This window comes from Dryobates pubescens, chromosome 8 (assembly GCF_014839835.1).
Source record: "Dryobates pubescens isolate bDryPub1 chromosome 8, bDryPub1.pri, whole genome shotgun sequence".
Lineage (NCBI taxonomy): Eukaryota > Metazoa > Chordata > Aves > Piciformes > Picidae > Dryobates > Dryobates pubescens.
Genome location: NC_071619.1, coordinates 18,593,581 through 18,615,437, shown reverse-complemented (window position 1 = coordinate 18,615,437; position 21,857 = coordinate 18,593,581). Strand labels below are relative to the sequence as shown.

Genomic DNA, 21,857 nt, shown 5'->3' with positions numbered 1-21,857 from the left:
TGACTGTCACCTGCCAGCTGTGGGTTGTGGTGACTCTTTTTCACTAAGACTCTATCTAGTATCACAGTGCACAGGCACTAACCCCTTCCCAGCCCAGCAGCTCTAAGGCTGCTTTACCAGCCGCAGGCTGAGCTATGAAACAAAAAGCCACAACTGCCTATGCTCCAACTGCACCTTCAGAGCAAGCTGCTCAGCCACCCTTTGAAGACCTTTTCATTCTTTTCAACTATCATCACTAAAATCTCCTGATATCCTTCTGGACTTCGCCTGTACTGCTTCAGAGGTTGTCCTCCCTCAGACAGACAGCTTCTGGAGCCTTCAGGGGCAAACCTGGAGTTCTGAGTTTCCCCACCACAGCCTCTCTTTCCTACCTAGTGCTGAGAAACTGCACATGGGGCCAGTTACAAAACCTCTCTTGTCCTTCAATATCTGTATCTCCCTGCAGGCTCCCAACCTGTGGCTGCAGTTCCTGCCTTATGTCTTGCAATGACCATGCAGGGATCAGAGCCTGATCTCAAAGCAGCTCTGTCGGTGGTACCTGCTGTCCCATCCTTCACCAAGTCCCCATACTGATCTGGGTTTTTACATCAGCACAGCACAACCTTGCTCTCAGGATGAGACACCACCCAGCCACGCCATGAAATGTGTTTTTGTCCAACACTCAAGCCACTCGCATGCTATTAAATATGGACCATCAGCCTTGATAGGCTAAGTGCCTCATTCATGGCACCTGTCTGTCAGCACTCAAGGCCCCACTTTGCTTGGATAACATGCAGCTTAAAGAGAGAAAAAAAAAAGGGCCCAATCCTCAAGCAAATGGAGAATAGAGCAAAAGGACATGTCTGTGTCTGAGGCAACAGAGGTGGTGTTAATTTCCTTGCCAATGAGCTAATATCTCAGGGAGGTTTTTCTTAGTATACTTTCTAAAGTGACATTTCAGCTTGGCTTGAAGAAACACTGATAATGTTTTTTTACATCAGAAACATTTTCAACATGAAAACTGGCCCACAGTCAATGAACAAAGATCAAATTTGGTCTGGTGCAAGTATCCTCAGTGTGCCTGAAGTAAGTCATCCCTCAGCAGACCCAGTGCTTGCTCATCCCCCTCCCTGCTGCCCACCTAGGACAGCCACTGCCACCCCAAACAGGTCCTCCTGCCACCCCAGAGGTGTTTGCTACAGAGCCCAAGTTCCCAGGGCCTTGGCAGCCGTAAGGTGCTTCTGGGTGGTCTCTGTGAGGAACATATGTGACCCAGAGCAAGACTCACCCCAGGACCCCTTCACCAACCACTTGTCATGCTAGCTCAGCACAAAGACTACATTGAGCTGATACAGAGCCAGGGTCGCACTTGAGGCCTCTGCACCACAGACACTCCTTCCCCAAGGCCAGAGGCTTCTTCAGGGCCCATTTGTTCCTCCTCAGGGCCAAATGCTCCTTTCCTGGAGCCAGATCCACATCTCAACCCAATATTCCTCTACTCATCAACTGCCCAGAGCCTAGCAGGAGAGATTGCAGCACCTTCTCTCCCTGCAATGCAGCATGTCACTGCAGGAGCCCTGACACCTCTCCACCTTCCACCACAAACCAAGCTCATTCAGCACCATGTTCTCTTCATGGCTGCCAGCAACCAGGAGCAAATCTCTCCTGGACATGGAGCACCAATAAGGCACCTGCTCCGCAAAGCCTTCCCCAGAGGACTGACCTCCAGCTCTTGGCTGTCCACAGGGATATATCTGCATGGTGAGACCTTTCCCACACTGTATCTTCATGGTGGGATCCTTCCTGCAACAGTGCCCTGGTCCCCAGGAAAAGTGAAAGAGAAACAACCCTGGGGACATGCTTGGCTGCATGGCAACCGTTTTCAGCTAAGGGTGCTTAGCTGAGCTCCTGGGTTGTCCAGGTCCTGCCTGACACATTTCCAGGTGAGACACCTGCTGTACAAAACTCAAAACTTCCAACCACAATCCAGGTGCCATTTGCTCCGCATGGGAGGCTGGTTTGAATCCTGCACCACAGAGGGACAGGGCAGGAGCCTGGTCTGAGCCCTCGAGGGACAGGTGCATGGGGCAGAGCTCCACTCTGCCTTCAGTTCCCCCCCACATGTCTAGATGCCTGATGCCTCCACCAAGTGAGCTCAGCCTGCCTAATATTGCTGCTAAGAATGTACCAGACTGGATCTGTGGCTGAGCTAAATAAACGCAGCTCCCTCCACTGGTCTCAGTGGAGTGACTTTGATTTATGACATCCAAGATCTGGGCTGCTTCATTCCTCGCAGAATTGAAGTTAGAGCTCGAAGGACAATTGAAGGTCAGCCAGGCAAGCCTCCAATCACAGGCAGCGCTGGTTCTGCTTTCTGGCAGCCCTGGAGTCCAGCCTGGTCCTCAAATCACCCAGCCACAGAAGCACCTACCAGTATTACTGCTGCCAGACCCAGACAGGACCAAACTTTGGGCTGCTGTGCCCCTCCTCAGTCCTGTTTCTCTACAGCCTTCCAGAGCCTCACCTGCAGCAGAAGCCCTCTTTGGAGACACTTGTCTGTCATCCATCATCCCACCCCACCAGCCCCTCTTTCCTCTTGTAGGGGACACAACCACTCCTACAGAGAGAGGTGCTGACTCTGCAATCCCACCAAACAACTTCTGGAGCCTTAAAATCTGGTTACTCACCTGCTGAGTAGCGGGCTGTTTTCTTCAGAAACACAGATGCCAGGGTGTCAGCACAGGAAAACCTGGGCCTCTTGAATCTTTGGGCAAAGCCCAACCTGGGGATTCTGTGTCAGACCCAGGGCCCAGAATTAACACCTAAAACAAGGGGCTGCATTCCACAAGGATGTGCTGCCACTTGTGCCTCTGTGCGCAGCCCTGCCAGCCCTGGGACCCTGCCTCCTCCATGCTGCAGAGCGCTGGTGTGCCCTGTGTCCCAGTTCTTGCTGCCCTTCATGACTCGACATGGAAATCCTTGGGAGAAAATCCCCCCAAGGCTTGTGCCCTATTTATTGCTATGCCAGTGCTTGCAGGGAGACCTCTTCATTCTCCACCCTAGCTTTGTCCCACTCCTGTGCTTCCACTCCACCCCATCCCTCCCTTCCCCTATCTCCATCCCTTCCTCATTGCCCTTCTTCGAAGCACTGCTCACAAGCTCCTGCATCACACCCAGAATCCACCCTACAGGGCCCCCAACTGGGAACACCTCTCAGGGCATCATCTCATCAGTTTGCCCAGTGCCAAGTGGGAGCTCCGGCTAGCTGACAGACCTGCGTTGGAAGGGGAGGGGCACAGGCTCACCGACTGCTGCAGTAACAAAAGGGACCTTATAAAGCAACCCAGCGGAGCTGGCTGGCAGGGCCCCGGCGCTCCAGCACGCGCAGGCAGCCACAATCCGGCAGCGAAGGAGGTTTCACTCCCGGCCGGGAGGCTGCCATCCCAGGGGCTCCACGGCACGGCCACGCAGCCATAGCTGAGGGTTGAGCTCTCCCTCTAGCGAGGCTCCGGCCGTGCTGCCCCTCGCTGTAGTATCGGGTCCCCCCAGGCTTCTCCAGCCTGCCCTTCTTTCCGTCCCACCTCGGGCGATGGCCCCGACTCGGGTCCCGGCAGAGCTCCCGCGGGGGACGAGTCACATCCCTTCCCTCGGCTGGCCCTCATCTGGGACCGGAATGAAGAGGGATGGGCAAAGAGGAGTGGGATGGGCAAGGGAAGCTGGGCGGCTGCATTTCAGGGGGCTCGCATGCTCAGGCGGTTGCAGTTTACCTATTTACATCCCCGCACGCCGTAGCGCTGCCCGAGGGCTGCTGTGCACGGCAGCGTGGCAGGCTGGGTGGCGCTCCGGGGCCGCTTACACCGGGCGAACCCCCGTGATTTGGGCCCGCGGCTGCAGAAGTTTGGCTGCCGCCACAAGGGCAACCTTCCTGCGGTCCCCAGGTGTGCCCCGCTCCCACCCCACCATCTCGACAGCACCACACCTGCCCCTGCCAGCCCCGGCGGGACGCTTTCAGCCCTGGAGGGCTCTGCCCCCACACACACTCTGGGTGTCATTGTCTGGGCCCCACAGACAGGCTGCTTGAGCTGCAGCCTTTGCTCACTGAGCACAGGGGACCTGTGCACCTTCACCTCCCACCTAGACAGGATGACAACACTCTGCGATAACTCACAGAGCCTCTGCCCCGTGCTGGGGGTGCCGCTGTGCGGTGTCCTGCTGTGGAGGGGTGGGGAAGGGGTCCACTCGGCAACCTTTGTTTTTCAGCCTTTACTCCCTCCCTTTCAGCCAAGGCCACCGGAGGACTCACAGGCATCCCAGCATCTGGAGAGGCCTTAATGGGTCTGCATTTAGCCTCACTCCCCACATACACAGTCAAGGCAGAAGAGTGGCCTCAGACCATCGCATGCTAAGGGACACCAGAGTCTCAATCTGAGCCAGGAGACTGTGCCCAGCAAGGCCACTGGGACACAATCCACTTCCCTGGCAATGCAGGGGACATTATCAGCTTGGCCATCCCTGCCACCAAGAGATGGAAAGTCCACTCCAATAATTAACACCAAAGGTTTTGGGTAGCACAAGGGGAACAGCCACAGAGCAGCATACACAGGCCTAGGCCTGCTGGTGTTCATCACCAGTCACCCTTTACATCAAAGCCCTGCAGCCTGAGGTCACTTCTGGCAACCCTGAGTCTGATACCACAGCCTTCACCCAAGAGGCCTCCGGCCTTTGGACCCAAGTCCATCTGAGCTGGTGGCAGTTGTGCTTGTGCCTGTCAACAATCATGGATGCCCTACTCTGGCCCTGTGATGTTGCATTACTATGGCTGCAGAGGTTCCTTAGTTTTCTTCACCAGCTATTTCCATTGAATACACCTTAGTGGGAGCATCACAAGAGTACTCCCTGCTCAAGGAGATCAGCCTTACCATTATAGCAGGGGTTGGAACAGACTTCTGGAGATCATCTAGTCCAATCCCTCTGCTAAAGCAGGTTCACCTGGATCAGGCTGCCCAGGAATGCATCCAGGCAGGTTTTGAGTATTTCCAGAGAAGTTACAGTCCATGACCTCTCTGGGCAGCCAGTTCCAGTGCTCTGTCACCCTCAAAGTAAAGAAGTATTTTCTTATGTTCAGATGGAACAGGAGATGCTGGTTCCATCTCACAGGAATTTTTAAGCAATCAGCCCAGATGCCTCTTTCTCAAACTACATGGGAAACTTCAGCTTCATGGCTGGCTCCATTCAGTGTCTAGAAAGCTGGTAGCACTAGTGATGGGGAAAGAGGAAACTTCTTGTATCTCTCCCTTGCCAGAAAGCCCTATGTCTTGAGGACTGACCCTGCAAATGATGGGCTGTCTTAGCCCCTGGTACCCCATGCCTTCCCTGCTTTCCAGTTGAGTTCCTGCTCGTAGTCCCAAATTTCCACTCCACTGCACAAAGGCAGCAGATCTCAACCACACCTGCCTCCCTGTCTGCTATCGCCCACTGGGGCTGCAAGGGGAAGCTCATTCCATGATGGGGAGCAAAGAGTTGGGCTGCTGCCTGCCAGGAGCCTGTGGGAGGGCCCTGCCTCCTCATACCTCATTTCTCACTGTCTTTCCTGCAGCCTCCACTTCAGGTCATGTCTGGAGCCAGAGCAAGTGCTCACAAGTTATGGGGCAGCATGGCAAGTCTGAACAGCACTCATAGCCCGAGATGAGCAAGTAATGGGGCCTGAATCAACCAAAGAAGAGCTGTGCAGGGACCTACAATAATCAAAGGAATAATTTCTAAATAGGGAAAGATAGTTGCTTGGGACATTTTGTGTATATGTAATAGAGGACAAGGTTGGTGCTTATGGGGCTATGGAAAGGCCAAGCCTCAGGGTGCTCAGGCCAGGGAGTGCTGTGATGGCTGCAGCTGAGTTTCCTCTGTGCTCCCCTGCCATCAAAGCAGTGGTACACATGCTTGTGAGAACTGGAAGAGAAGGGAAGAGGCTCAGCAAAAATAGACTCAGCAAAGATCCAGGGCAATTTAGAAGGGTATACAACAACCATCCATGGCCTGTGCCACAGCCCATCCCAGCTCTGAAAGCAAGCTAGGAGGGGAGCACAGTGCCACAGCACCCTTAGCACTGCTGTCACGCTCTGTGCTCCACTGACTGTAAACCAGTCAGAAAAGAATCTCTAAGTGACCTCATTGCCATCTTGCCACCAGCTGCATCTCTTGACATATTCCCATGTCCCTGCAGCAGTGCTGCTGTGGTATGATGACACCCTGTGGATGGTAAGTCAGACACCGTCCATTCAGTTTCTCCAGGCTGCTGTTTCAGTCCCTTATCTTTGCAGAGGACTAGGAAGCCAGTTCTTCCTGCAGAGAGCACTTATCATGGCTGGATACTGCCACCATTCACTTCCTTGTGCCTCTCAGGCATCACCAGGTTTACTGCACAAACCTTGCTTGGCCTCTGTGCCACCATGGCCCTGGCTTTGGTGTCCCAAAGAAAGGGAAGGCCTAACCTGGTATTTCCCTGTCCCAAAATGCCCTTGGAGTGATACAGGGACCACAGAGCAGATGGGATATCCCACACTCCTCTCTTGACTGCAGACACCAGAAACAAGAGAGAACTCAGGTTCCCACCTGGCCACTCCAAGCTGAACCTAAAGGAATAGCACAGGTTGCAAACAGAAGTGGCATAAGCTTGACCTGGAAAAGACCAAACCCCAAAAAGTTTGATGTGGAAAAGATCAAAGCCTAGAAAGTGCCATTGCTCAGGTTACTGGGCAAAGAGACCTTTCAGGAAGGCAATGCAAACAGGAAGGCCAACACTGGCATGACTGAGACACCAAGTTCTCTGAGAGTTGCCAGCTCTGCAGCCGAACCACTGGACCAGACCTGGCATCCAGACCAGACCTAACCACACTCCATATGAGTGTACCATGGAAAAGAGAAAAGATGCAGCCTGCCAACCTGCCACACCACAAGTGCCTCAGCCCAAGACCTTGCTGGAAAGGTAGCAATGGTGCAGGATGGTAGTAATGTCTCAGCCTGGACACAGCCTCACACAGAGACTCATCAAAGCCTGTTCCATCAGAGATCTCCCCAAGTGTGGGGCAGCCATCCTGAGCCTAGGTTCAAGCAGGGTGGGAGCAACATACAGGGAGCCTCTGGTGGGCTGTGCTCATCTCTGCCCTCAATATCCTAATAAACACAAGGCTGAAGGTTCAGGAGGCCAGAACAGTAAGTACAAGACCCTAGGACTCTTGCCTTCAAGAACTGGGAGGCTGATACTTAGATGGTGAGTGACGCTGCAGTATCGGAAGTCTTAGCCTCCAGGAGGGAAAGGCTGTTCTGAGCCCCATCCTGTTTAATATCTTTATTGATGATCTGGATGAGGGGATTGAGTCAGTCATCTGTAAATTTGCAGATGGCACCAAGTTGGGAGCAGATGTTGATCGGTTAGAGGGTGGAAGGGCTCTCCAGAGGGACCTTGACTGGCTGGGCAGATGGGCAGAGTCCAACATGATGGCATTCAACAAGTCCAAGCACCGGGTGCTGCACTTTGACCACAACAACCCCATGCAGAGCTATAGGCTGGGGTCAGAGTGGCTGGAGAGCAGGCAAACAGAAAGGGACCTGGGGGTACTGATTGACAGCTGACTGAACATGAGCCAGCAGTGTGCTCAGGTGGCCAAGAAGGCCAATGGCATCCCGGCTTGCATCAAGAATAGTGTGGCCAGCAGGAGCAGGGAAGTCATTGTGCCCCTGTACTGAGCACTGGTTAGGCCATACCTTGAGTACTGTGTCCAGTTCTGGGCCCCTCAGTTTAAGAAGGACATTGAGACACTTGAACGTGTCCAGAGAAGGGCAACAAGGCTGGGGAGAGGCCTTGAGCACAGCCCTGTGAGGAGAGGCTGAGGGAGCTGGGGTTGTTTAGCCTGGAGAAGAGGAGGCTCAGGGGTGACCTCATTGCTCTCTACAACTACCTGAAGGGTGGTTGTAGCCAGGAGGGGGTTGGTCTCAGCACCAGAACAAGAGGACACAGTCTCAAGCTGCACCAGGGGAAGTTTAGGCTTGAGGTGAGGAGAAAGTTCTTCACAGAGAGAGTCATTCGCCATTGGAATGTGCTGCCCAGGGAGGTGGTGGAGTCACCATCCCTGGAGGTGTTCAAAAGGGGATTGGACACGGCACTTGGTGCCATGGTTTAGTAGTCATGAGGTCTTGGGTAACAGGTTGGACTTGATGATCTTTGAGGTCTCTTCCAACCTTATTGATTCTATGAATTTCTACTGGTACTTAACTTTTGACTGGCCTCTCCTCACAACTGTCGCAGGTGCTGGACACCCCTGCAACATGAACCACCATGGGATGAAGTCCTGGGACTCCTGGTGCTAGGCTAGGGGAAACCCCACAGCCATCCAACATCAGCAAAACTGGCAAATATCAAAGAGGAGATGTGCTTCTACTGACACACCTACCACAACACCATGATGATCATTTGCCTAATTTGCCTCTTCACAGAACATCCAGCACACCCAGTCCTGACCCTTCCCCTCTTTCCCAGCAACATAGGATAGGCTTTGGATGCAAAACATGATGCACAGGGTAAGACTCTACACTGAGTCTTAGCTCAGCTGGACAGCAAGCAACTTTGGTCACTCACCTCACGTTGGAGGCCAAGGGAGTACCAAAGCTCTCCTCTGAGTGGCATGGGCTGTGCCAAGCACCCTTCCTTCGTTTGCCCCGTTCCTCCTCTCTTTCCATCCAGGGGGCATCTGTGGCTGAACTGGTCCCAGAGTCTGGCTCCAAGTGAGCCAGAGGAGCAAAGTTCTCCTCAATCAGCTTGGCACTATCCCGGATCTGTCCCTGTACTTCTGGGGTGAGGGTTGGGAGGTCAAAAGTGAAAATGGTCCCATGCGTGTGGGCAGGGGAGGAGAGAATGTCAATGGAGTCCAAGCTGGTGTAGGATGTGCCTTTGGCTCGATGAGACTCCATGATGCTCTCAAAATGCTTGCTGAAAGAATCCATACCATCCTTGGAGAGGCTATGCCCAAGGAGAAAGGGCACTGGAGACTTGAGCATACCCTGTGTGTCTTGGTCCATGATCCTAGAGGGAAAGAAAGTGAGGAGAACTGGTCACTGAGGAGCAAGGGATCAAAGCCCTGAGATAAAAGCTCTTGTGCTCTTCCAGAAGGAAAGTGGGAAGGGCAAAAATCTCTGAACATCTTTAGACCTCCAAGGAAAGGCCTTGCCTACCCAAGACATCAAGGGAAATGGGACTGGGCTGGCCTCTTTCTAGACATATGCTTCTCCTTTAATGCAACACAGATTTTTGCTCCTTTAGTGGCTCATCTTCGTAAGAAGCTTATGAGATGGCTACTGCTCCCAGTCACTTGACTTGAGCGTATATCCAATAAAGGGCTCAAGCACCAGAAGTAGGATGTGGTTCAGCTCCATTTCCAACCAAATCTGGAAGTGACTGAATTTTCCATGAGCCTTCAGAGCTCCCTGCACCCAGAAAGCTCCTCCTGAAGCTGCTCAGGACAGCATGACACCTTCCTCCATTAACACAGCACCATGGTCTCTGACCAGCACACTCAGAGCATGACCAGCAACCACCTACAAGGCCTGCTGGCTAGCCCCAGGAGAAGTCTGGGACCTAGGACAAGGTGATGCTGAGATCCAGGATTCCCAGGCAGTACAGAAGGACCTGGGATCAAGGACCTGAGCTGGCCCAGGCCTGGCAGTGGCTCATCATCTTGTCAGGGATCAGCCCAGCCGGAAGGCCCAGCCTGTCCCATAAATAAGTCTGGGTCCAGGCCAACACATGACTTTCTAAACCCTGGTCCTGAATGTTTTGCCCTGTAAATGAGATGAAGTGCAGCCTGCCCATCCATCTGAACATGTGACAACAAGGACACTTCCTAGCCAGGGAGCATCAAAGCTTCAGCTGTACAAGCATAAACACAGCCCTAAAAGCCTACTTTACTCATAAGCCACTATCATTTTATTAGAGCAGCAGAAAAGCACTTGTTATGCCACTCTCTCCTGTGATTAGAGAGGAACTGCTCCAGCTTGTCATAACATTTGTTATGAACAAACAGCTTCGCACAGAGGGCTCAGAAGATGTGTTGCTGTTACAAGTACCAAATAATTTTCATTCATTAGCCTCCACATACTGCTCAAAAATCTCACTCTGATTACTTCATCAGGCCAAGAGCTGTCAGCTTGACTCCCCCAGAGTGCTGGCTGGCTTCAAGGGGAGCACAGTGAAGCCAAATGCAGGTAAGAAAGGCAGGGTGGAGGCTGCTCTCACCCATACACCAGTGTTCCCCTGGCACTGCAGCACCACTCCATGCTCTTACCATTGCCATAGAAGCCCCAGGAGCAGCCACCTCTGGGGTGGCTTTCTGATGAGGACAAGGCAGGAAAGACCTCTTTAACGACTGCAGATGAGCTTTACTGATGCAAACGTGCATTCACTGTCCTTATTATCCAGCTGCTGCACACAATTAAACCAAGCTGTCATGGACTTCATTTTGTACCTCAAAATCCATAAAGAGGGTAAGAGGCTGTGCCCAGGACAACACCAGCACACAGAAGGGACCTTGCTCCCACGAGAAGGAGCTGGGCACAATTTTGTGATTAAGTATATTGTCACCAAGACACAGGAAAAACACATCTGGTTTTGTCCACACCCTCTGAGTTCAAGAGGCAATCTCTCCACTGTGAAATACTGCACAAAGCCATTCAGCTCCAGAAGGATCTAGTCACAGCAGCACAGACGCAGTGCCGCCTGCACATACCACTCCTGCCCGGACCTAGATGCTCCATTGGCCGCGGCTGCGCTGCCCAGCCTCCCTGCACCCAGCTGCAGCCCCCCAGGAGGGGTCACCACACCTTCACCAAGTCAAACGCAGCGCAGTGGGGAGGAGCAAAGAGGAGGAGACGCAGCTGTAATCGAATATCCGCGCAAGGGCGACGGGCAGCGGGAAAGCAAATAAATTTCCAGCATTGAGCCGGGGCGGGAGAGGCGCTGAGCCTTCCCTGGCAGGGTCAAGTGTATCCCGGGAGCCGATGAACACCCTGCATTGCATTACTGCCAAAGCCAGCAGCACGTCAGGCAAGAGGCATTCAGCACAGACTACGGGAGCTGAGCAGCCGGGCTTCTGCAGCTGCTTATGATGGCTGAGGGAGGGGAAGGGGGTCCCCCGGTTCTCCCGGTCTGGTGCTGCAAAGACATGCTGCTGTCCACAGGGCGGGCAAAAGAGGGGAAAGCCTCTCTCCTCAAGCCCTGAATAGTTTTCTCTTTGAAATGCTCTTGTGCTCCTCCAGATCCTGACTGCCCCAGCCATGTCCCACAGCAGCTGCTGTGTGGAGATCCCAGCTCAGCTTAAAGAAGGTGAGGCCCTACAGCAGCACACAGCAGCCCTTCACTGTATTCCTCTCTGAACAGAGCTTTTATAGTCCTCCCCCACGAGCTGCAGGTGCCTCGCCCAGCTCACCGGCAGTTGCCTGTCGGTGTTACCTCCAGACCAAGCCTGTGGGGTGCGGGAGAATCCCACTGAGCCGCAGCTTTGTGGCCACGTTGGGCTCTGGGACAGAGACTCAGCCTCAACACACATCAGCAGCTTCTGGCTACTGAGGCAGGTTAAGCACATGCTGAAGCATTTGGTGAAATTGGGGTGTAACCATTTTTTTAATCCCAAAATGGTTTGTCCTGCAGCTGTTTTCTCACATAAAGGCTCTGGAAAGGTTCCCCAGGTAGAAGGTCCAAGGGCTTTCCTGAGCAAGAATGCTTTGCTTGACAGGCAAAAAGGCACTGTTGTCTCCTGCCAGCTCTCTATGCCCTCAGGGGAGCAAGGCACCCCACAGTAAAGCCTCTTCTCTCTTACCAGTCCAAGTACCCATGCTGCAGACCAAGCCAGGCCCTGCCTCCAGCTTAGCCAGCATGTCTCCCAGTGCTTGTGGAGAAAGGGAATTGAGCCCATTCTCGTTGCCAGGTCTCAGCTCTCTGGGACTATTTGGGATAAAGACAGTAAAGGTTTAGACTTGAGTTGGTAGATCTGACTTTAAATATATTTAGGGTGTGAATGTGCTGGAAGAAGACATTCTTTCTTCCATCACTTTCCAAGTCTGGTTTGATTTGGTGTTGGATTTTTTTAGCTCTTAGCATGCTTTCTTATTTTGGAAGGGTAAATCACCAAAGAACATGCCCTTTGGACGGAATATGAAGGACAAGAAGACAGCACCAAGCCAAAATCTCCCTTGAGGAGGGTGCTAAACCCTTGAGGCTAGGTTTTCAAAGGGTTTTACAAGTCTAAATGTTGTAAATTAGCATTCAAAGATGCTTCAGTAATTTTGTAGGGCTGATCCTTCCCAGCTACCAAGATAGGCTGGGGGTACAACAGCAGCAGAGCAGAGCCAGCTCTGGGGAGCCCAGAAGGGTTCTTAATTACCCCTCCTGTGAACAGGCAAAGCAGAAATCTTGAAGTAGAAAACATCAATACTTGTGACTGGTAAACAGGGAGGATGACTGCAGCTGCAGAGCTGAGAAACAGTGCATAAGCAAAAACTTAAGGCTGTGATGAAAGGACTAAACAAGCTTGTGGTTTTCAAGATTCTATCCACAGTGTCTGCACCTACCTGGGGAATATTCAGGGGGCTGCAAAGCAAAGAAAATACTGGTCATAATGGCCATGGAAGCCATATAAAATAAAACATGAAGCCCCTATCAGTAATTATACCAGGTGCACCATCTTTAGGAGCAACAATGCATTTAAAGACACATCCAAGATTTCAGTGCAGCCTGGGGGATACAATAAGGTATCTCAGAGGACAAAAAGCAGGTCTAGGCTTATAGCTCATAAGGACTCTTAGTGGCATAGAACATATTTGGAAATACAGTACCACTATGCAAGATAATTGTTACAGTAACTTGAACTTGTTGCAGTGATAATAAAACTTCTATTACTATTCATCTGGAAAAAAATATTTAAAATAGCTTAATTTTGGCTCTTCCCTAGAATCCAAAGTTTTTGAGAACAGGAAGTGATGTATCTACCCTCTCCACTAGAGATGCAAGGACTGGACAAACTGGCAGGAGCCCATCTCCCCTTGGGACACCTGTCCTCCCATCAGCCCAGCACCTTCATGCTTCTTCCCAGCACAGGACCACCACTATGTTTTCATTGTCTTTTCCCACCACTGACATAAAACCCTCCCTTTTCCTTTTATTTCACCTAAATGTTCCCCTACCTGCCTTTTGTACAGCTAGGTGAGTACGTGCCACCATGTGGCATCCCAGGCATTGCCCGGGCTTTGCACTTCCCAGGCAACACTTCTCCTCACTCTCAGGGAGCACTTGATGATGCTGAGCCTGCTCATCTCACCCAAGACTCTCTGCTGGTACACCTTCAGGAGATGCCCTTGGCTGTCCTTGCCTGCGCAGGCATCTCCTGTTCCCTGACAGAACCTTTTGTGTCCAAGCAGTTGTCCCACACGGTGCTCTTGCAAATCCTTCCCCTCCTGGTGCCTCCTGCAGCAGGCAGAGGATGCCTGTCAAACCACCACTCCAGAGGACATTCCATGGGCAGAGCCCTGTGCCACCAGGCAAAAATACCATCTCCCATATATCCTAACTGCCAGCGCCTGGCACAGGGCAGAAGACAGCTTGGATGGCATTAGCAGCTCACAGGCGGGCAACTGAATGACAGCCTTAGTGTCACATGCTCCCAGTACAGGGTGATTTTCCACACAAGTGAAAAATGACAGAAAAACAATAAAAGGCTTTGTACAACCCAACACATCCCTCACTCATTCCAAACATGGCAAATACCTATTGAGGCCAAGAAAAGGGAAACAGAGTCATCTGTGGAGGGGATAGCAGCCCAGCAGTACCTGCCAGCAGCCAGCCATTCCAGGACACAGCCTGGGCTCAGGTGCCCTGACACCATCACCCCAATGACCAGCAGCACTGAGGGAAAGCATAATTAACTTTATGGGATGTGCACTGGGATGCCTCATCTTAGCTGGTGACCTGAGCTGCAGGCTCATCCCAGAGGAACAAGGCCCATGGTGTGGTGCCCAGGGCTGGATTACTTGTTCTGGCCTACATTTTCCACAGGGCAATGAGGGCCCCCTCCTAGTCTCGGTCCCAGCCCCAGCTCCAGTCCCAGCTCCAGTCCCAAACCCAGCAGGGTGATCTAGAACCCTGTCTGACCCCCTCCCCCCCCAGCTTGCATGGAGATACTGGGAATTTTGATTCAGACACTCTTTCAGCAGAGCCCATTTTGCCAGCAGTGGACAATAAGAAGGGCAAGAGGAGCTTTTTGCCTCATGCACAGAGCCTCACCTTTCCCTGTTCTCCTTCCTCGTTGCCTCAAACACCTCATCGTCTTCATCTGCGTCCCCTTCCTGCAGCCCACCTTTTGGGAAGCTGGTGCCCAGGGTGGGGGGCTCCTCTGGTGTGCTGTTCCTCCTGCCCGGGGTGCCCCCGAAGCTCGGGTTGCTCTCACTGTCCTTCTGGCTCTCAATTGCTGAATCCACCTCCTCCTTCTCAGCCAGGATATCATCAATGTTGGTTTCACGATAGCACCTCAGTGGCACGGTGTCCAGGTCTGTCTCGGAGTACTTCACTGTCCTCCTTATAATCCCAGTCTCGCAGGAGCCAGGCTTCTGGCTGCCTGGAGGAGACATCTCTATCTCCACCTCCACGTGGCTCAAGCTGTGCTCAGGCACTGACCCTGGCAGTTTGGTGGGTGGCGGGCAGACAGGCTTCTGGGGAGCCTCAGCCAGGAGAGCAGAGTCAGGGGCAGAGGAGCCTGCAAGGGAGCCCCGAGCACTCAGAGTTGTGGGGAGTTGCACTGGGCAGCACTGGGGAGCTGCTCCTGCAGCATCACACGCACACCAAGTGCGAGGTCACATGTGACGGGCACCAGGGAACAGAGAGAGGGAGCCAGAAGGAAAATGTGGGAGAGGTACAGACAGGGTGCTGTCAGTGCTAGTGCACCCGCAGCCAGCTCTGAGCACCCATCTGAACCCTGGCACCCTTCTGCAAGGGCAACCAGGGGCTGCGATGGGTCAGAGCTCTGCATCATCCCCTTTGCACAATGCTTTGCATGACCACAGAGGACTCCAGGGGGAGGCTGGTGCATGCAGAATCTGGCCCCAGGAGGACACAGATTGGCTGATTTGGGGGATATCTCAGCTGTCCCAAGAGATGAGCAGCCCCAGGGCAGGGATTACACTTGCAAAGGAGATGGTGGTCCAGCCAAAAGCATCCCCCTGACAACTTCTTACCTGTCTTCAGGGTGTCCGAGGAGCCATAGAAGAATTCCCACTTGGCTCTGGCAATGCGCTGTGCATGGGCCGAGCTCTGACGAGGGTACAGCCAGGTGCTGCCCTGCAGAGAGAAGAGCAGTGAGTAGGCAAAGGACCCCAGTGCAGAGCCCTTGCCCAGTCAGGACACCTCAGCACCTACCTGGGGTCGGGGCTCTGGCTTCAGGGCACTCCTGGTGAAGGTGGAGAAGTCCTCCGGCAGCCCATTGCTGAGGGGGTGGCAGAGGCAATCGGCATTGAAGGCGCAGGGCTCCTTCCCACAGGGAGGCATCACCCCTGAGGTCCTTCTCCCAGTTAGGAGCGGATCAGAGGCTGAGGCCTCTAACTTAAGCGTGCTTAGAAGCTGTTCCTGGTGCAGGGGCAAGGGCTGGGGCCTGGGGGACCGCATGTCCCTGCTAAGCTCCAGGCTGCGGCTGAGGCTGCGGGGCCCGTTGTCCCGGTGGGGCTGGGTGGGCGGCAGGCCGCCCAGGGTCCGCACGCTGGCCTTCTCAATGAAGCGGAAGGTGACGACAGAGCTGTGTCCCTCCGGGGCTGCCGCCATCGGTGGGCTGCGGCTGCCCAGGGAGGTGAGGGCAGGCCCGGGCCGGTCCCGTCGCGGGGTGCAGGGAGCCGTCAGACGACCCGCGCCCGGGCAGCTGCCGTTGCCGAAGGGAGCTGTTTCCACCGGCTTGCGCGCCAAGGAGCCGGTGCTGTTGCAGAGGCCAAGGGGAGAGCGGCGGGCGTTGAGGGCCAGGCCCTTGCGCAGGAGGTGGAGGCGGCCGGCGTTGAGGTTGGGGGTGAGGCAACGCGGAGGGCTGCGCCTCCCAGCCTCGGGGCTCTCTCCGGCCAGCCAGGGCCTCCGATCAACCCCACGGGCAAACGGCGGGGGTGAGGCAGCGCAGCCCTCCTCGGGGTAGAAGCGGACGGGTCCCCCCGCCTGGGCCATCCCGCCAGAGATGGCCACGAAGGCGTCAGGTCTGGAACCCAGCAAGGTGGCACAGGGACAGTGAGGCGGGTTCCTGGCACCCGTGAGATGATGGCCAGGTCGAGGGGCAACGCATCCTCAGGCAGCCCTGAAATAAGGGCAAGGAAAGCTGGTTAGGAGAACACAAGGAGTCTGGGGCCATGGGAAGGACAGGCAATAAGAGCCTGATGAAGAGCATCAGGAGAAAGAGATGCTCCAGGTAAGACATCCCCCTTTAATCTCCTGATGCAAAAAGCAGGCAAGGTTCATTTGGGGCACCACCTCACCCCACCACAGGGACACTAGCAGCCCTTCGCTCAGTTTCCAGGCTCCCAGATCATTTGCTTTCTTCCCAGGGTGCCAGGATACTCAGGCACTACCCCCACAGATCAGCAGCCCAGAGACAACAAGAGAGTGCACTATGCACTTTAAAATGGGTTTCATTCATCCTGCTTTAGGTTGAATATATTCACTACTCACAGCCTACTAAAATCATTTCTTTAAGAGAAGGGGAAAAAAGATACTCTGGATTGCTGAGACATCTTCCAATTACACTTAAGAGTTCAACAAAAACAGCATGGGCAAGGAGCCTCTCTCTTTGGAAGTCAGTCTGGGTTGAATGTGTGTCACATCAGCACATGCTGCAATCACTACTGGTGGCACAGACAGAGCTGTCAACACCTGCAGATCCAAAAAAGCAATGCTGCCCTGGGGAAATGGAACATGCCCGCCCTGCACACAGCTCACCTGTCTGCCTGCCTCTGCCCAGAAATGTTTATTCAAGTGAGAGCAGCCACCCCACAGCAGCAGGCAAGCAGGTGTCTGCAGGGAAAGGAAGGGCCTAGAGTCCCCATCAGCACTGCTGATATTTTTCTTTCTCCTAGTGGAGTTAAAACTTGTACTCCTCCTTCCTCAAGTTTCTCTGAATTCCTAGTGTACAGAGGAGATTCTGTCTTGGCTGCTTTTGCCTTCTGATGGGTGTCAAAATACTAAGTCCTTCACTTAGATCTCATAATTTGAAGGTGAGAAACCAAACACCAGTTGCAAAAAAGAGGAAAGCATGATTTCTTTTCCCTGTTTTCCAGTACAAACCAGACAGGATTAAATTTCTGAAGGATATGGGGCTGAATTTTCAATGGTGTTTAGGCTCCAGAGATGCAGAGACATAACTCTTAATAAAATAGCCCAAATTATGCCTGTGAGGCAGGCACCCATCTATCTGCACTATCACACTTCTAAAAAAATCTGTCTCCTGCTGAGCAGCAGCAATCTGTAATTCACTCACCACAAAAATATACTCTCCTAATATGTCAGTTACTGCCTTTACAGTCTTTTTCTCTTGTTGCAGTTGTTTTCACATTCAAGGTTGCTGAAGTTAACTGATAAATAATAAAGATGTGGGGTTTATATATTTGAAATTAAATTCCACTTGTTATCTCAGCACAGACTAACACACATTCCAAGGGAAAAAATATCACTAGGAATAGTTGGCATTTGCTGTAACATAACAAATCTACAAACCCCAGACTATCTCAATACATGTGAGTTATTGCTAAAATAAATGGGATAAGCACAGTGTGTCCTCCTGGTTATCAAAGGAGAATTATCAAATTCAGAGTAAAGGCCATGCCTGCTTGCAAGCCACTGAAGCCAGATGGTTACACCATCCAGCAGAGTGAGCTTTTCTTTAATAATGAAAGGTAAAAAGCACAAATGCAACACAGATAAAAAAATCAATGATGGAGCTAAGGCTTCCTGCTTGCTGATTTAAGTCATGAATCAAACTGCTGCTTTTTAAATCACTGTGATGAATGGTTTGGGCTGTAAGGCACTGGTGGGCTGGAGGGAGTCTTGCTGGTCTCACTGCCTGAAGGCAGGAGAAATCCTGCAAAGCAAAGCATAGAGATAGGCTGCCTGGGCAGCCCAAGGCACATGTTCAAAAAGCTGCAGTTTGATAGCCAGGAGCTGCACATCAACAGGGGATTTCATTTGCTCAAGAAAATGTGCATACAAGAAACTCACTTCTCCTGGCTGGCCCTTCTCAGTGTCCAAAGGGATGTCCAGGGATTTTTCCTGTTTCCTTGTTTTGAGCTGTACCCTGTGCAACAGGCACTGGCTACTCCCTGAGCAGGTGCTTGCCTGGCTGAGTGGGGTGATGTAGGGTGAAGGCAGCAGACAGCATGCACTGCTTACACTGCGGGGGAAGAGGACACCCACGCCAGAATTGTGTGGGGACAACACGCAGGAGCTGGAGGAGCATGCAAGGTAAATGGGCAAAGAATGGGACCAGGATGGGAGGGAAGCAAGAGGTGAAAGGCTGGCGGCTGAATTTACACAAGGGACTATATTTGTGTGCCAGACATGGTACTGCTGTAGGCATTGGTGGAAGGGAAGGGGGGAAACCAGACTGTGGGTGCCGGGGAAGAATGGCCCCCAGCAGGTGCCTCTGCAGTCTGGAGGGATACAAAACAGTTTCAGGGTGTGCCCTGGTGACCAAGGAGGGGTGCCCGGTAGCCCTGGGACTGTGGGACAAAACAGAGGATCTCTTCCCGAGGGGGTATCAAGGTAGGCAGGGGACGTGCCACCCTCATCAAGCCGGTGATGAGCTTGCCCTTTCCTTCCCCCCCGCCCCGCCACATCCAGCCTGGCCTCCCTCGCCAGGCACCTCCCGTCTTGGAGGGATCAGACCTAAGTGGATGTGACATCCATCCGGATGAGCAGGGAGCCCCCCTGGCCAGGAGGGCAGGCAGAACCGCCCGCCCCCACTACGGACCCCTCCCCCTCTTCCCAGCCGAGCTCCCCCTGTCCGGGCGGGGGGCCCGTGCCCCTTACCCCGGACACCAGGCATAGGCATCCACTGGTGCCACTACAACACGGCGCCGCCGCCCGCTGGTCACCGCTGCCGGGAGGGCGCAGAGCCGCCCCGTCCCCCGCAGCAACTGCTGCCAACTTTCCCCGCTCCCCCGCCGCTCCGGCCCCCGCCGCGCCCCGCTCCGCTCCCTGCGCCTTACTGGCAGTGCCACCGCCGCATCCTCCGCGCCGCTGCTCCGCGCTGCCGCGGCACGGCACGGCTCGGCTCGGCGCGGTCCGTCCCGTCGGGCACGGCACGGCGCAGCGTGGCGTGGCGCGGTGCGGTACAGTACGCTACAGTGCGACCGGCCCCAGCCTGGCGCTCCTCACCGCGCTAATCCCGGCCCAGAGCTGTCACTCCGCTCCGCTGACAGGCCCCGCAGCCAATGGAAAGCCCCCGCCGGGCGCCGGCCCCACTCGGTGGCACCGGTGCACGCGGAGTGACGAGCGCCCGGGCCCACACCGGCCTGGGGATGCGTGTTGCCGTGTGCGGACGGGCGTATCCCGTGGTAGCACCGTTCGGGTCCTGGTGTTCCGACGTGCACGTCCTAGTGTAGCACTGTGCACATGCCTGTAGCACAGGGTAGCACCGTGCAGGTACTGGTCTCCCCGTGTGCCTCTGTGAACTTGGCCTCATGCACTGGCAGCGTGACCCCGTGTGCTGGTGTGAATGTCCCAGTGTAACATCACACAAATCCCCATGTCCCGGTGTGTACATCTCCATTCGTCACCATGCACACTGCCATGCGTGACACGTCTGCTCAGGCACCACGCATGACCAAGAGGGCAAGCGTGCACAGCCCTGTGTGTCATGCCCTGTGAGGCAGGGTATAGGCTGCTCCCATGCCCCACCACTGCTAGGAGACCACAAAGATGAGAAGACAAAAGCTGCTGTGTTGCCTGGGCCGCTGGCCACCCCCAGTGGGCTGCAGGGTCTTGCTTTAGGGCACAGGCCCCATGTTGGGGACTTACCTCTCAGCAGGCCTTCACCCTAAGCACACCATAACCACAGATGCCAAGGTGTCCAGGCCACCAGGGACATGACTTCACTGTGTCACTAGCCACCCGACAGAGGACAAATGCCACTGCAGTCTTAGGAAACCACTTCATGCTATGAGGAGAACAAAACCCATCCTTTGTGTCCTGTGCAGATGTGGGGGGCTCTGCTGCACCAGAGGCAGGTGCTCATTCGAATGGAGCAGCTGGGCACCCAAGGCCTCATGCACTAGCACTAGCAATGCCCTGGCCACTATGCTGCAACCATGCTAGGTCTGCACGTGGCAGCTGCTCGGGCTGGCAACCAGCACTCCCCGCCTGCCCAGGCTGCCAGATCGATTCGCTATTAAAACAGCACTTTATTACCCAGCCCAGCAATCGTTGTTGAAAGTGTGTGAGAAGAGAGGCCCAGGGGAGCTGGGGTCTCACGTGCATGCCGTGCCTGCAAGAGGAATTTGGGCAGAGCTGCCCCTCCTTGTGCTTTCCCTGCCTACAGTGAGCCCAGCTCAGTGCCTGCCTGCCCTCACTGTCACTCAGAAAGCGTGTCTCCTTCTCCCCTCACAGGCATGGGAACATGGGAAGAAAAGAGCAGGCTGAGCAGCCTCTCTTCATATTTAATGCATTGAGGCACTGTAATTTTCTCCCTCCTTCTCCAGGCTGCTGCCTGTGCTGGGCCCTGCTCCCCCACACCAGAGACTGTGGGTCCCTGAGCTGCCTCACACACAGCCAGCTTTCCCGTCAGACTTTGAGAAGCTGGGCTAATTAGGGGCCTTGCTGCTGTGGGATCAACGACCTGATTCCTTCAGCAGCTTCTTGATGCCAGGAGGGTGGGGAGGAGGAAAGCTTTTCTCTAAGCTGGAGCTGCTGGAATGAGAAATTTAACCAAGTGGAAGAGCTCAGAGTTTTCCCCATGTGTCTACCAGGACAAGCCATACTTGTGCCTTCCCAGCACCTCCAGGCAGCCATTCTGAGAGCTGTAGAGGGTAAGGGAGGTGTTCTTTCCTGTCACCCAGGCTGAAGATCCAGACCATTTACAGAAAATGTTTCCTTCCAAACTATGTGTGTTTCCCTGACAGTAACTGTTGCTCACTTTACCACACTCTGCTCCATATCCCCCTCACCTTCCCACAGCCCTAAAGGATGTGTGCCACATAAGTGGGTCCAGGCAGCACTGACATAAGCCCCAATGGATCAGGATTTAGCCCTGGCTCCCCTGGCCCCTCTCCAACTGATGTAGGGCAGGAGGGAGTAGGAAACCCCTCTGTCAGATGACAGAAGGGGACAAGGACTAATGCTCTAATCCACATGCTCTAATCCACAGCCCTAATGCATTTGGCTTAGCTAGAGAACAATGAGTCCAGTGCACTGGGAACCCTCTTTACTGTCACTTTGGCACTGCAGCACTTCCAGTCTTTTCCTGCAGATACCACATTATTCCTGTGTGAGAGTCCACCCAACTCCATGTCATCCCTTTCAACTTCCTGGGCTCTGACAGTTTCTTAATCTCAGTCATAGGCAGCTTCCAGTTTTCTAACTATTGTCATTGCCCTTGCTCTTCTTCACATCCTGCTCCCTCCTGAGACCAGAAGAGTGTGGGTGTCATCAGGGCAGCAAAATGATCAACTTCTAGATTGGAAGAGAACACGATCAAAATGATATTTGGGTTAGGAGTAGGTAGACATGAGCTCCCTTCCCTAGCTGGCTCCAGGAGAGGCTGATGCTCGGCCTTTCCTGAGGCACACAGTTCAGTCTCTAGAAAGGCACTTCTGCAGCTGCAGCT

The 21,857-nt window shown here is 53.8% G+C and overlaps 1 protein-coding gene across 2 annotated transcripts in view; it reads right to left on the bottom strand.

The window, feature by feature from the left end:
• PSD (pleckstrin and Sec7 domain containing) overlaps positions 1-21,857 on the bottom strand; it is a 49,672-nt gene that overhangs the window by 20,324 nt on the left and 7,491 nt on the right. Inside the window, exons 1-5 of one of the 2 annotated variants that reach the window (XM_054163288.1) lie at positions 19,243-19,316; positions 15,431-16,340; positions 15,250-15,352; positions 14,303-14,771; positions 8,612-9,055 (exon numbers count right to left, since the gene is read on the bottom strand). The exons of the other annotated variant lie outside the window; for it this stretch is intronic. Coding sequence (XP_054019263.1) covers positions 8,612-9,055; positions 14,303-14,771; positions 15,250-15,352; positions 15,431-16,213 — 1,799 coding nt within the window. The 5' untranslated portion in view covers positions 16,214-16,340; positions 19,243-19,316. Of the gene's footprint in view, positions 1-8,611; positions 9,056-14,302; positions 14,772-15,249; positions 15,353-15,430; positions 16,341-19,242; positions 19,317-21,857 lie in introns of those variants that run through there. 2 annotated transcript variants of the gene reach the window in all.